The sequence below is a fragment of the Scyliorhinus torazame genome, chromosome 17 (assembly GCF_047496885.1).
Source record: "Scyliorhinus torazame isolate Kashiwa2021f chromosome 17, sScyTor2.1, whole genome shotgun sequence".
NCBI lineage: Eukaryota > Metazoa > Chordata > Chondrichthyes > Carcharhiniformes > Scyliorhinidae > Scyliorhinus > Scyliorhinus torazame.
In genome coordinates this window covers 138,525,784-138,540,809 of record NC_092723.1, presented here as the reverse complement: position 1 = coordinate 138,540,809, position 15,026 = coordinate 138,525,784, and the positions used below count along the sequence as shown (strand labels likewise).

General features: G+C 44.9%; 1 protein-coding gene across 5 annotated transcripts in view; it reads left to right on the top strand.

Annotated features, from left to right (window-relative positions):
• Positions 1 to 15,026, top strand: part of LOC140394181 (probable helicase with zinc finger domain) — a 682,830-nt gene that overhangs the window by 100,152 nt on the left and 567,652 nt on the right. For all 5 annotated transcript variants that reach the window (XM_072481139.1, XM_072481135.1, XM_072481136.1 and 2 more), the window contains 3 exons: positions 7,606 to 7,873; positions 10,410 to 10,749; positions 13,548 to 13,672. In XM_072481139.1, coding sequence (XP_072337240.1) covers positions 7,606 to 7,873; positions 10,410 to 10,749; positions 13,548 to 13,672 — 733 coding nt within the window. The remainder of the gene's footprint in view (positions 1 to 7,605; positions 7,874 to 10,409; positions 10,750 to 13,547; positions 13,673 to 15,026) is intronic.

Sequence of the window (15,026 nt, the reverse complement as noted above, 5' to 3'; positions counted from 1 at the left end):
TTATTAAACTAAGGTGAAGGCCATGACTCTTACTGCAGGCACAATCAAGATTGGAAAAAGATAAATTGGTAAGCAGTGATGCTAAGCTTGTTCTTTAAAAGCCTGTTGGGTGGAAAAGGAAGAAAAAACAAAGAAGTTAAGACTTTCACAGTTCTGAGTTTCTGGGACAGAATGAATCTGAGTAAATGATGGTGGGATTAATCTTGATTTCAACACCATGAAATTATGCCTTAGAAGTTCTGTTAAATTCAGTATTCAAGTCTGCACTGGAAGGGTAGCACGGTGGTGTAGTGGTTAGTATTGTTGCCTCAGGCGCCGAGGACCTGGGTTCGATCCCGGCCCCGGGTCACTCTCTGTGTAGAGTTTGCACATTCTCCCCATGTCTGTGTGGGTCTCCCCACACAGGAGATCCCCACAACCCAAAGATGTACAGGGGAGGTGGATTGACCATGCTAAATTGTCCCTTAATTGGAAAAATTTAAAAAAAAAAGAAGTCTACACTTGGCTGAACTGAGAGTGCTTTTGGAGTTGGTGAAAACGGACTTGAAGTGGTAAGTTATAAGGGAGTAATTGCAAGCTAGACTTAATTTTCAGTAATGAAACTGGGGACGTGGTTGAAGTATCATTGGGGGAGCATTTTGCAAACCGTGATCATAACTCCATTAGATTCAAGATTGCTTTGGAAAAGGACAACAATGGGCTTGAGAGCAAATTTCTAAATGGAGGAAAGGCCGATTTTAATAAGATTAGGTGTGATTTGGCCAGAGTGGACTGGGAGATTTAGGTAACAGAACAGTAAACAGTAAACACAACAGTAGGACGCATTCAAGAAGGAAATAAGGAGAGTACAGGGCCAACATGTTTCCATCAAGAAAAAGGGTGGGACCAACAAACAAGTGAACCCTGGATATCAAGGGATATACAGCATTGGATGAGGAAAAAAATGGAGGCTTCTGGCAGATATTGAGGGTTCAAAACAGCAGAAGCCTGTATAGAATGTGCAAGAGGGAATTTAAAAAGGAAATGAGGAGAGCAAAAAGGGGACATGAAGAAATACTGGCAGGTAAAATAACGGAAAATTGTTTTACAAGTATATTAAGGGTCAAGGGATAACTAGGGAAAGTGTAGGGCCGGTTAAGGACCACAGTGGTAATTTGAGTGTAGAGCCGGAGGATGTAGGTAGGATTCTAAATGAGTACTTTGTATCAGTGTACTCGTGAGAGGGACAGTGTGGGCATAAAAATCAGGGAGAAGGACTATAATAAACTTAAAGAGATTAACATAGACTGAGAGGAGGTACTGAGTGGTCTGGTAGGCATGAAATTAGACAATTAACCAGGGCCAGATGAAATGTATCCCAGGCTGATGAATGAGACAAGGGAGGAAATAGCAGGGGCGCTGGCAATAATTTTCAATTCCTCTCTGGCCACAGGAGAGGTCCCGGAGGACTGGAGGATAGCCAATGTGGTACCATTATTCAAGAAGGGAGGAAGGGATAAACCAGGAAACTACAGGACATTCAGTCTAATGTCAGTGGTGGGGAAATTATTGGAAGCAATTCTGAGAGACCAAATTAATCTACAGTCAGCATGGTTTTGTTAAGAGGAGGTCATGTCTGACCAACTTGATTGAATCTTTCAAAGAGGTGACCAGGTGTGTAGATGAGGAAAATGCATTTGATATAGTTTACTTGGACTTCTGCAAAGCGTTTGATTAGGCCCCTCATGGGAGATTGATAGCCCATACGATTCCTGGGAATTTGGCAAATTGGATCCAAAATTGGCTGAGTGGTAAGAAGCAGAGGGTGATGGTCGATGGGTGTTTTTCTGACTGGAAGGCTATGATCAGGGGGGTCCTGCAGGGATTAGTGTTGGAGCCCTTGCTGTTGGTGGTTTATACAAATGATTTCGATGTGAATGTAGGAGAGTTGATCAGTAAGTTTGCGGATGACATGAAAATTGGTAGTGTGGTAAATAGTGTGAGGATAGCCTTTGATTACAGAGGATGTAGACGGGCTGGTCAGATGGGCAAATGGAATTCAATCCGGATGAATATGAGGTGATGCAGGACAAACAAGGCAAGGGAATACATGGTAAACGGCAGGACCTGGGAAGCACCCAGGATTAGAGGGACCTTTGGTGTGCATGTGCACATGTCCCTTAAGGTGGCAGAGCAGGTGGATACAGTGGTGAAGAAGGCATATGGTATACTTCGCTTTAATAGTAGAGAGTTTAAGAGCAGGGAGGTTCTGCTGGGACTGCATAAAACGTTGGTTAAGCCACAGCTAAAGTATCCTATGCAGTTCTGGAATCCACAATATAGGAGAGATGTGATAGCACCAGAAAGGGTGCAGGGGAGATTTACCAGGATGTTGCCCACACTGGAGAGTTTTAGTTATGAAGAGAGATTGAATAGACTTGGATTTTTTTTTCTTGGAGCAGAGGAGACTAAGGGGGAGACATGATTAAGATGTATACAATTATGAGGGGCATAGGTACAGTAGACAGTAGAGGGGATGTGAAGAAAAACTTTTTTACCAAGAGGGTGGTGAGAGTTTGGAATTCACTGCCTGAAAGGGTGGTGGAGGCAGAGACATTCATTACATTTAAGAAGTATTTAGATGGGGCAGCACGGTGGCACAGTGGTTAGCAATGCTGCCTCACGACGCTGAGGTATCTGGGTCACTGTCCGTGTGGAGTTTGCACACTCTCCCCGTGCTTGCATGGGTTTCGCCCCCACAACCCAAACATGTGCAGGGTAGGTGGATTGGCCACGCTAAATTGTCCTTTATTGGAAAACATGAATTGGGTACTCTAAACATATATATTTTTTAAATGAAGAAAAAAAAGAAATATTTAGATGTACACAAATGCTGGAAAATGGGATTAGAATAGTTTGGTGGTTGTGTTTGACTGGTGTACACGTGATGGGCCAAAGGACGTTTTCTGTGCTGTATGATTCTATGACTCTGTGACACTGAAGTGGTGCCCCAGGTTTAGAATTGCAAGGAATGGTACAATGTTTCAGTGTGAGCTTCAACATGCTGTGTCATGGAATCTCATATGTTGGCTTGCATCAGTAATGCTTTATACAGTGCATTAGCTCCAGAACCATGTCAATCCAACAATTGCATGAATAGATTGTCTTTACTGTCAAACATGTGCTACCTTTTTAGAAAAAGGAGGGAGAAATGGACAATGACCAATGGTGCAAGGTTTTGGGATGTTGACTGAAAGCTTGATTGAAGGGAGAGGAATGGAAAAAGTTTATAAGATGGGGAGATAGGTTGAAATCGAGGGGAGTGGCGATTTTAATGAGCAAACAAATGGGATTTGTGAGTGTTAAGGAGATGAGGGATCCGGGTGAGAGATCTGTGATTGTGAATGGGGTATTGGAAGGGGCACCGCTGGTGTTGGTAAATGTTTATGTCCCAAATTGTGATGATGTGGGTTTTATGAGCGGGTTGATGGCAGCAATCCCCGATTTGGCCACGCACCAGTTGATCATGGGAGGAGATTTTAACTGTGTCCTAGAGCCGAGGGTGGATAGGTCGAGCCCCAGGTCGATGGGTAGGGTACGAATGGCAAGGCAGCTGGGGGGAGGGTTTATGGAGCGGAAGGGTTTATAGAGAGGATGGGTATGGTGGATCCATGGCGCTTTCAGAACCCAAGGGGAAGGGAGTATTCCTTTTCACACGTCGATTGGGGTGGAGGGGGCAGAGTACGTGGGGATAGTTATCTCAGACCATGTGCCCTACTGGCTGGTGATTCGGTTGAGGCCGGGGTGCAGGTTTGACTCGGGGCTGTATTTGGAGGTTTTGCAATCAGGTGCGGGCGGCGATTAAGGAGTATGTGGCGTTGAATCAGAATGGGGAGGTGTCGGCGGCCATTTTTTGGGAGGCATTGAAGGCAGTGGTCCGGGGGGAGATTATTTTGTTTAAGGCTTGTGCGGATATGGAAAGGAGGGAGGAACATGGCCGTCTCGTGAGCAAGATAGTGGAGGTGGACAGGGAATATTCGAGGGTGCCCACTATGGAGGAATTGGCGAGGAGGAAAAAGTTGCAGGGGCAGTTTGACAGGCTGACAACAGGGAGGGCGGTAGGGCAACTGCGTAGGGCAAGGGGGGTGCAATTTGCATTTGGGGAAAAGGCTAGATGCATGCTGGCGCACCAGCTGCGGAGGCAGGCTGCGTCCAGGGAAATATTGAAGATACGGACTGGGGCAGGGGATGTGGTGTCAGGGCCATGGAAGATAAATGAGGCATTCAGGGAGTGCTACCAGGGACTTTGAGGCAGACCCGGGAGGAGAAGAGGGATACATGGGGCGGTTTCTGGACAAGCTGGAATTTCCCTAGGTGGAGGAAGCAAAGAAGCAGGCGTTGGAGGAGCCCTTGGGGCTGAGGGAGGTGCTGGAGAGTATCAGGGGCATGAAGGCCCCTGGGCCGGTTGGGTACCCGGCAGAATTTTATAAGGAATTTGCGACGGACCTGGCACCACATCTGTTGGGGGCGTTTAATGAAGCACTGGAGAAGGGGGAGTTGCCGGAGACGATGACGCAGGCAATAATCACACTAACCCCGAAAAAGGGGAAGGACCTGGTGGAATGTGGGTCGTATAGGCTCATATCGCTATTGAACACGGATGTGAAATATTGGCTAAGTTGTTGGCGGGGAGGATGGAGGATGGTGGCAGAAGATAAAACGTGCTTCGTGAAGGGCAGGCAGCTTGCGAGTAATATAAGACGGCTGTTGAATTTGGTGATGAATCCATTGGGTGCTCTGGTACCGGAGGTGGTGGTGTCCATGGACGCAGAGAAGGCATTTGATCGGGTGGAGTGGCGGTACTTGTTCGAGGTTTTGGGAAGGTTTGGGTATGGACAGAGAATTGTGGCATGGGTACGGTTGCTGTATGTGGCATCAAGGGCGAGGATGAATGATATGAGCTCACGAAGCTTTGACTTACATAGGGGCACGAGGCAGAGGTGCCCGCTGTCGCCACTGCTGTTTGCGCTGGCCATAGAGCCATTGGCGATGGCTCAGGGGAGCGGCTTGTGGTGGGGTATTATGAGGGGACAGAGGGAGCATCGGGTGTCGCTCTATGCCGATGATCTCTTGCTGCATGTTTCGGATCCGTTGGAGAGTATGGGAAGGATTTTGGGCCTGCTGGGGAGGTTTGGAGGGTTCTCTGGGTACAAGATGAATGTAGGGAAAAGCGAGGTATTTCTGGTGAATGAGCTGGCACAACGGGTTAATTTAAGGGGGATGCCATTTACGGTAGCGGGGCATAGGTTTAGGTATTTGGGGATTCAGGAAGCGAGGGAATGGACGGGGCTCCATAAGTGGAACTTAATGAAGTTGGTGGAGGAGGCTAGGGAGGATCTTAAGAGGTGGGATACATTGCACTGAACGTTGGCGGAGAGGGTCCAAGTGGTGAAAATGAATATTCTGCCCAGGTTCTTGTTTATCTTTCAAGCTCTTCCATTCTTTATACCAAAGGCCTTTTTTTCGGAACGTGGACACGATCATTTTTGACTTTGTGTGAGCGGGTTAGGTGCCGAGGGTGGGGAGGACCCTGCTACAGAGCCAGAGGCAGTAGGGGGGGTTGGCATTGCCGAACTTGCTTCATTATTATTGGGTGCTGAATGTGTACAAGGTGCGGCGATGGTGGGAAGGAGAAGGGGTAGAGTGGGTTAGGATGGAGGAGGAATCTTGTAAGGGGTCTAGTTTGAAGGCTATGGTGACGGCAGCGTTGCCAATGGCTGCGAGTAGGTATTCAGGGAGCCCGATGATGCAATCCACGGTGAAGGCATGGAATCAGCTGAGGAGGCATTTTAGGGTGGAACGGATGTTGGTGCTAAAGCCGCTGTGCGAGAATCATGGTTTTCAGCCGGTGGGGGGATGGATAGTGTATACAGGAGGTGGAGGGAAGTGGGGCTGGTCAAGATGAGGGATCTGTATTTGGAGCAAGGGTTCAGTCTGGAGGAGCTAAGGGAGAGGATAGAGCTGCTGAGGGGTAGTGAGTTCAGGTATCTGCAGGTTAGGAACTTTGCGCGAAAGGTCTGGAGGGACATTTCTATGTTGCCGGGTTACACCCTGCTGGAGCGACTGCTGCTTCCGGATGTGGGAGTGGTGGGAAGAATTGGGGATATATACAAGTGGCTGGGGGAGCAGGGAGGTGAGCGGGTGGCGAAGATCAAGGAGAAATGGGAAGTGGAGTTGGGAGGGGAGATCAATTGGGGAGTATGGCGTGTAGGGTAAACGGGACCATCTCTTGTGCAAGGATGAGCCTGATGCAGTTTAAGATGGTGCACAGGGTGCATATGACTCGGGCGAGAATGAGTGGGTTCTTTCAGGAGGTAGCAGATGAGTGTGAGAGATGTGGGCGGGAGCGAGCGAATCATGCGCACATGTTTTGGGGTTATGAAAAATTGAGAAGGTTCTGGCGGGAGTGTTTCTGGTCTTAGCCAGGATAGTGGAGGAGGAAGTGCACCTGGATCCTTTGGTGGCAATATTTGGGGTTTCAGAGAAGCCGGAGCTCATGGAGAAGAGGTAACCCGATGTATTGGCCTTCGCCTCTCTGATTGCACGGCGGCGAATTTTGCTGGAGTGGCGGTCGTCATCGCCACCAGGAGTAGCGGCTTGGTTGGGTGACCTGTACGACTTCCTGCACTTTAGAGAAGATAAAGTATGTGTTAAGGGGCTCTTCAGGGGGGGGGGGGGGGGTTTGAGGAACGGTGGGGGAATGTTTGTGACCGTGTTTGAAGGGCTGTTTGTCGCAGGGGAGGGGAGGTTCAAAAAGGGAATAATTTGTACAGACTGTATAGTTGATTATTTGGAAGCATGTTTCCCGGGGTGTTTATTCGCTGTAAACTGTTTTGATACATGTTTGGAATAAAATACATTAAAAAAAAGATGGTGAGATAGGTGGAGGATGTTTAGAGGGAGGAATTTCAAATTGAGCAAAGCTAGCTAAAGGGCCTGTCACCAATGGCTGATGGAGCAAGATGGATTGATTGATGACCTCGTTATTTCGTGACTTTACCCCCTGGTTTTACATGAGAAACTGCAAAAGATGATTTCATAGCTAGTGATGAGGGAGAAATGTATTGTTTTGTGAAGAGTAAGATGGTGGCATGGTTGTAATGTCACAGGACTAGCAATCCAGAGGCCCAGGCGAATGCTCTGGGGCCATGGGTTCAAATGAAATCATGACAGCTGATGGAATTTAAACTCAATTAATAAATCTTGAATTTAAAGCTAGTCTCAGTAATGGTGACCATGACAACTATCGTTGATTGTCTTAAGAGCCCATCTGGTTCACTAATACCCTTTAGGGAAGGAAATCTCCCTCCTTACCAAGTCTGGTCTACATGTGACTCCAGGCACCAGAAATGTGCTTAATTCTTAACTGTCCCCTGAAATAACCTGGCGAGTCATTCAGTTTCAGAGTAATTGGGGATGGGCAACAAATGCTGGCCTTTCTAGCGATGCCCACATCACAGGAAATAATTTTTTAAAAAAGGAAACATTGAACTTCTGTTCCTTAATTGGATAGAGGGTTGAGAAGTGAAACTATTTGATTTACTTAAATAATTTTCTTTTTGACAGGTACGGAAGCATTGCTACAGCATCAGCAGCAATCCCTAACAACATCACAGCGCTGGGATTCAACGTGTAAGCAAGTGGTTGATTTTCGACCTCCAGAACAGTCTGATCTTGATCTGACACTATTGGTGACCTATCAAATTCCTGCTGCTGCTGACCAATTATTCACCCGGTCAGTTCTGGACAAAGTCTTGAACAGACACAATTATCATTCTCGCTTCCACGATCTTCTCTACATTGAGGAAAATGCTCAAAATAAAGATATAAGCAAGTAAGGGCTTTTCACAACTGCATTTTTGGGGATAGCTGGAGGCTTTGCTACTGCTGAGACAGTGAGAATGTACCAGTTCATCTGTCATATACAATCTAATCCTTCAACCCAGGATGACTGGACTCCAGGTTAGCCCAGAAAGATGCCAGCCTTTAATTGCATAATTTTTTTTTCTCGCCCCCACCCTGCTCAATTTTCTTCGGACAATTTTCTCTGCTTGGACACACCCTTTGCTGCCAACTTCAGTGTGAACCTCAGTGTATTGTTTAGCTATTTGATCATGCGGAGCTGTCCACACATGAACACTGGCATTAGATGAAACTGGGTAGCAATGTTGGCTGCCTTCTTTTCATCTCCTTGGCCTCAGATGTGCATGTTAATGTTAATTATAGTGACTCGACCACTGACCACGCTGATTGCTGCTGCATTTGTGCAGGCCCAGAACCCTATTAACCGATTAGCTCAGCTACACACGGAGTATACTGCCTGAGCCAGCATCCAGCTGAATTTAAAACTAGAACAAAATGTGTCAAAATGTATAGGTTTTGAATTCAGTTTCGAAAATTGCTTGGTGTCCATTTGCTTTTCTTTACAAGAGGAAAAGAGTTGCGAAATTTCCACTCAGCAGGGAACATAAAAAAGGATGTATTGGGCCAGGATTCCTAGCCTCGATGGTTAACTTGTGATATCGGCTGTGTTTTGATCTCAATTTGAGGGAAAAAAAGGACAAAATCTGAAATCCCAGTTACTTACTGAAAGAATGAAGCCAAATATTGCATGGTTTAAACGAGAAGAATTTACAAAACAAGATTCAAACAGAATGTTTAGACAGTTACATGGGCAGGGTGGGTATAGAGAGACATGGGACAAATGCGGGCAAGCGGGACGAGCTTAGTGATAGAAACTAGGCGGCATGGACAAGCTGGGCTAAAGGGCCTATTTCCATGCTGTAAACATCTATGACTCCAGAGCGAACACTAAATACTATCTTAGCTAACCATCTATACTCTAACACGTCAGGTCAACATGAAACATAATTCAACAGGCAAATGGCAGCCAATTCTTAACTATAACTGACACGTTGAATAGCAGATACAACTATGACAGATAATATAAATTAGCTCAGCAGTCCCTTCAGCATAAGGGTCATCAAATTCAGTCACAAAGTCCTTCGCAACTCTGTCTTCCTCATTTCAGCTCCTCTCTTCTAGAAGCCAGCCTAATCCTCAGCCAACCTACTTTCCACGGGTTCAGTCGTCACCAAAACTGGCACGTGTATGCAGAACTTGCTCAAGTCTGATGGCATAGATCCAGCAAAGCTATCTTCAAGCAACAAAAACAGCTGCAGCAACTACTTTGATTATTCTCAGCTTCTGGATCTGGCTGCTGTCACCTTTAGCTTACTCGTACTGCACCCACTGAACTCATCAATTTTGACTACTGAGCTTGGATTGAGCCGTGTCATTTTATATATTTCAAACTATCCAGTTTCCTTTGAAGTTATGGTTTCCAATCACGGTTTTAAGTTTCCTTTCTTTAGAAACTAGGAGGACACTTTCCTTTTCAGTTTCCCTTTTCTGTTTCACTTTTCAGTTTCTGTTTTCAGTAAAGGTCTGCCATCAAACATAAACTTTTAAAGCATAGATTCCATCACAGCTGGAAAGTGCACATGTGCAGCACTCTGAGGTGAGGATAAGATGAGGTTTGCCTGTGGTAGCCCCATCATCAAGTAGCTGGACACTGTTGCACACATTAATGAAGAATGGTTCCTGCAAAAGTTATTGGAAAGTATGCATGGAGCATGTAAGAATAAGGATCTTGAGCAGAGGTAGAGAAAAAAGAAAAACTATTGAAATAAAAACTTTTAATGACCTTAAATGGCTATAAACCTTTGAGCTTTGGTGCTGTTTTCTGTGACACTTAGACTTCTACTTTGTGTATGCATTTCACCCATTATTTTGTAGATCCTCTTGGAGGGGTAGGATAGAATAGAATCCCCACCGTGCAGAAAGAGGCCGTTTGGCTCATCGAGCCTTCGCCAACCCTCTGAAAGAACACTTTGCCTCGGCTCATTCATCCACTCTATCCCATAACCCCATAATCCCACCTAACCTGCACATATTTGGACACTTAAGGAGCAATTTAGCATGTCCAATCCATCTAATCTGCATATCTTTGAGAGGAAACCGGGGAGAAAATGCAAACTCCACATAGTCACCCAAGGCTGGAATTGAACCCGGGTTCCTGGCTCTGTGAGGCAACAGTGCTAACAACCTTGCCGCCCCATCAGACTGCATGATGAGTAAAGATGTTCAGCTTCAGAAACTTAGATTAATAATTCAAAGGTGAAAATGTCAAATTGGGCTGCCAATTGCGCTTGTTGGGTAGCAACACCAGATATTTTGAAAAACATGAAATATAAATTACAAGTAATCAATTTTACAGAGTGATGGGTGCAAAATATTTTGTCGGTAAATTAAATTTTTTTTTGAAAAATCGCTGCTCTTTGATTAAAGTTTTTTTCTTTTTGTACTAGGTTTAATGTCAAAACAAATTTGCACATAACGACATCCTATGCGGTTCCTGGGAATCATGGTGCTGCTCGGCATGTTCAGAATGGTCAACTGTTTGCTTGTGTTTTGTTGAGTGATACCGTGATAACCAAAGACACTGCTGCTGGGAGACTGGCAATGGAAAAAGTCACCAGTGTTCTGCTGATGCCCCTCAGCAAAAAAAAGGGTCTTGGATCAAATCAGGGGAATAAGGAAAAAGTGTATGAAGCCCTCGTAGAAGATAGATCCAGGGAATGTATGTTGCTGAGGCTCTCCAAAGAGTGCTGTGAAGATCTGAAACTTCGACCGGAGAGAGACATAGAGGCAAGTTTGTGTGAAATTTGTATGTTTAAAGCTTTGAGATAATGCCTTTTAACAGAAATTTCTTCCCACCTTCTTAGATCATTGCTTAGAAGCCAGAGACAAACTTGGATTGAGGAACTCAATCTGTAAATGAGAAAACCCAAGATCTCTGAAGGAACACTTGCCTCCCCCTCAACCCATTTAGCAGAATACGGCAACAAATATAAAGTTAATACCACAACAGGGTTTTAATAAAACTGTCTCTTCGGCATTCTGTAATATTTAATTACTTGTAAATTATATTTCCTGTTTTAAAAAAAATCTGGTGTTGCAACCAACTTCAATGGCAGCCCGATTTGACACTTTCACCTTTGAGTTATTAATCTAAGTTTCTGAAGCTGAACACCTTTACTCAGGATGTGGTCTGACCACCACCTCCATTGCTGAAGAACAGCAATAGATTTCCTTCAGTTTTACCCTTTACTGCATTGGTCATATGGTATGCATATCACTTTTTATGAAATAACCACATTATGAAGAAATTCTTGTGTGCGACTCTGCATATATTTAAATTGAATTCTGTGTTCTGCTGGTCACCCATTTGCAGTTTTGACATCCCAGCATTGGATTTATATTTGCAGGACATTTGTCTGTGATGATATAATGTTGATGGAAGGGCAGTAGAGTTGTAAAGTCATAACACACGTAAGAAGTCCATTCAGCCCAATCAATCCACGCTGGCCTTCTCCTGGGACATTACCACATGCTGTGCAAAAGTCTTCCTCACATACCCTCTAACCTTAATATCTCGGCCAAAACCTTAAATCTGTATCTCCTGGTCCATGTACCATCAGCTAAGATAGAAATTAAAATGCCCAACTGAATCAAAATCAGAAATGAACCATCGTTTTTTCTTTTTAAAAAAAAAAAACTTGAAATAATCTTTTATTTCTGTCACTTACCACCCAAAGCTCAGCCAATATAAAACCAAATACTGATTCTTTCCTCTGCTGATGTGGTTTGTATTGGTGCCAGAATTGTAAAAGCAAGCCATGAATGTTGAGTTATTGAATTTGAGGTGAGAGGCAATTGCTGTGTTTAGTCGTACATGTCAACACAATTTACTTTTGACTGTGATTAGAATGAATCTAATGCACTTTGTTTTTGTAGCTGAAAAATGAGAACCAAGTAATAGAAAATTTATTTTATGGTTGTGACTTTCTACAGACTAACTTGTGTGCCCAAATTTGCAGTTAAATGGAAATTATTCCTGCATCTTAATATGTTCTTGCCATCTGGTAAGTTGCTGGTCTCTATTTAACACCACTCAGTACAGCAGGACTTGAATAGAAATGAACCATCATAATCCGATGCCCAGCACAATCGAATATTTCCGTTTTACTCTTGACTATTTTGTAGATGAGTTCTGTAGTTCCCTTTATTTCTTAAAACGTATGCCTGATTTGTGATATTTTCATATGTGAGATTAAAATAATTTAGGGGCGAAAGGGTGATTTTTTTTTTCTTTACAGGTACTTTACTGTGGATTATCAGTAATTAAGCAGTTTGGATGACTTATGTTACTGATGGAGGAAAATCAACATTGGTATTTGCTATTGTTTTCTAATGTGCTCAGTATTCTATTATTTCCCTCACCATTCTGTAGCATTTGCTATAATCCATTGATAATGTGAAGTGTAAAGTTTTGCGTTTTTCACCAAAAGCTTAGCTGTATCTGCCACATTGATTGCTGCATTACCTAACACAAAATCAATGTTTTGGATATCTGTCATTGTCACTTCACAGAAATAAAATTAGATCCTGCTGCTTTGGGTCTTTGAAATGCAAAATAGGGTTTATTCTGTCAAAATAACAAATTACAGTGCAGCATTTCGCTCCATAGATGGTGTTGACTGTGTTCTCAATGGGCATCTTGCATTGTGAGTACGATTCACAAGTATGGACCAGAAGTAGCTAAACTTCGCTTGTAGTATTCCATTGAAAGTAAAGCGAGTGTAGCATTGCAAAACCACCCCAACACTGTATCTGCCCGTTGCACAACACTCTCATGCCCATTCACTCTAACCCTCTGCAAAGTATCGCAAATTGAGGAAAATGCATGTCTTCCCGATCCACCAGGATCTCAAAATTGTCCCTTAACAACACCTGAAGTCACACAAGTACTTTTGGACCCACAAGCTTAATCGTCAACAATATAATTTCAACCCTGATGGGACTTGAAGGTGCATGGCGTTCACAAGAAGTCACAAATAACCTCCTGGTACAAGAGGTTAGCATTAACCTCTTTGAAGCTCATGGTTTACCCGAAGCAGCATCAAGTCCTACCATAACAGATATGGATATTTCATGCAAAAATGGAAAATTAGAAACTCTTCAGTGTGCATTTGTGGTCACCAAGGACAAATCATCGAAAATAATGGCTGAGTGCCTGATTTACAAATGTAAAAGCAACTCACTTTGCTACTCGTGTCATATTTACGTGGCTTAATCACCTGAATGTAAAATTACAATTGTTGCTCCACAACTACATCAGCCCTCTACAAATATATCAACCATAAGAAAAGGAATGTGAGCAGCAAATAAAAGCTAAGAACAGTGCCATGGTGAGTCACTAATACTGGTCAGTTTACTTGTGCATTGAAAAATAAAAGTAGAAACGGGGGGTTTTCTGCTCACTTTGATCATTGGAATTGTCCACTACTGAACAAAACTCATGTTGGTTGTATGGGCTTTTCAATATCCATTATGTTTCCTTAATGTTTTTGAATTTCTTCGTTATCTTTTGGTTCATCCAACAGGTGGAGCTGCAGTTTCAGTTGAACCGTTTGCCTCTCTGTGAGATGCACCTAGCTTTGGATAATCTTAAAGACTGCAGCCTGGTCTCCCCAGACAGTTCTTCTCTTATGCTTGATTTGCCAGACAGGTATTGAATACTTCTGGTATGTTTTCTGGGGCGTGGGTGGGGTGGGGTGGGGTTGAGGGGGGGGGGGGGGGGCACAACTTTGGCATTACCCCTCTGCTTCTTCTCCCCCCCCCCCCCCCCCCCCACCACCACCAACAACAACAACAACAACAACAATACGACACTCTGAAGCTTGGAAGTTATGGTGCATCAACATTATTGGGTTCTTGAAAAAGCCCTTATTACCAAAGCAGAAAATGTATGCTTTGGTAATAAGGGTGAACCAATATTCGGACAGAAAGTTCCTCCGTATCAGTCTGCTTGTTATCCTTTGCTGCAGTAGATTATGGAGAGCCTTGCAATAGTGCTTGTTAATATTTGAGAAACTTAGGCGTGTTAGAAAAATAACTCATTTGTGGATGCTCTCTTATCCTAATTATCGAGTCATAGTAGTGATGCGCGATCAATTACTCAAGACGAAGTGATTTCATAACTGAAGGCTTTAATCTACTAGAACCTGTTCCCCAGCAGCTTTGGTACAGAAAGTGAAGGCTGCTGGGACGGCACCGTTTCTTATACTCTGCCTGTCAGGGAGGAGCTACGTAACAACAGCCAATGGTAGACTCCTGGGTCTAACCAATGGTCAGCAGCCTCTTGGGTACCGCAATACCTGGTACTACCACATTGACCCCCTGTTAAAAAAGAGTCCGGCGGGGGTGGTGGCCAGTGGTAACAGTCGCCTTTAACATGATCAGGTATGGAGGTACCGTGATGTCGAGGATATTTACAAAGTTCACAGTTAAGGACACAGCGAAGCAATCAGTTGATTGGGTGGCCTCGTCGTCCTTCTGGTGTGTCTAGGCTTCAGTGGTGATTCTGGTGGGGGTCCCGGTGGTTTAGACTCCGGGAGCGTGGTTTCGTCCTCCCTGGCAGCTTCGTCACCCCTAGGCGGCGCTGTTGGGGCAAAAGGTTGACACGGCGGGGGGAGGGGGGGGGGCTAGGCAGGAGCGGCGGGAGCACTGACCCTCCAGTGAGGTGCTGAGGGGGGGGGGGCAGCAATGGTTCGGATGCGCGTGGGGTTCCGGCGGGCGCCAGGTCCCGAAGGGAGACTGTATCTTGCCGGCCGTCAGGGAATGCCCCGTAGGCATACTAGGGGTTAGCGTGCAGCAGGTGGACCCTCTCGACCAACGGGTCCGACTTGTGCGCCCGCATGTGCTTCCGAAGCAGGATGGGTCCGGGTGTCGCTAGCCAGGTTGGGAGCGAGGTCCCGGAGGAGGACTTCCTGGGGAAAGCAAGGAGATGTTCATGAGGTGTCTGATTTGTGGTTGTACAGAGCAGCGACCGGATAGCTTGGAGGGCCATTGGGAGGACTTTT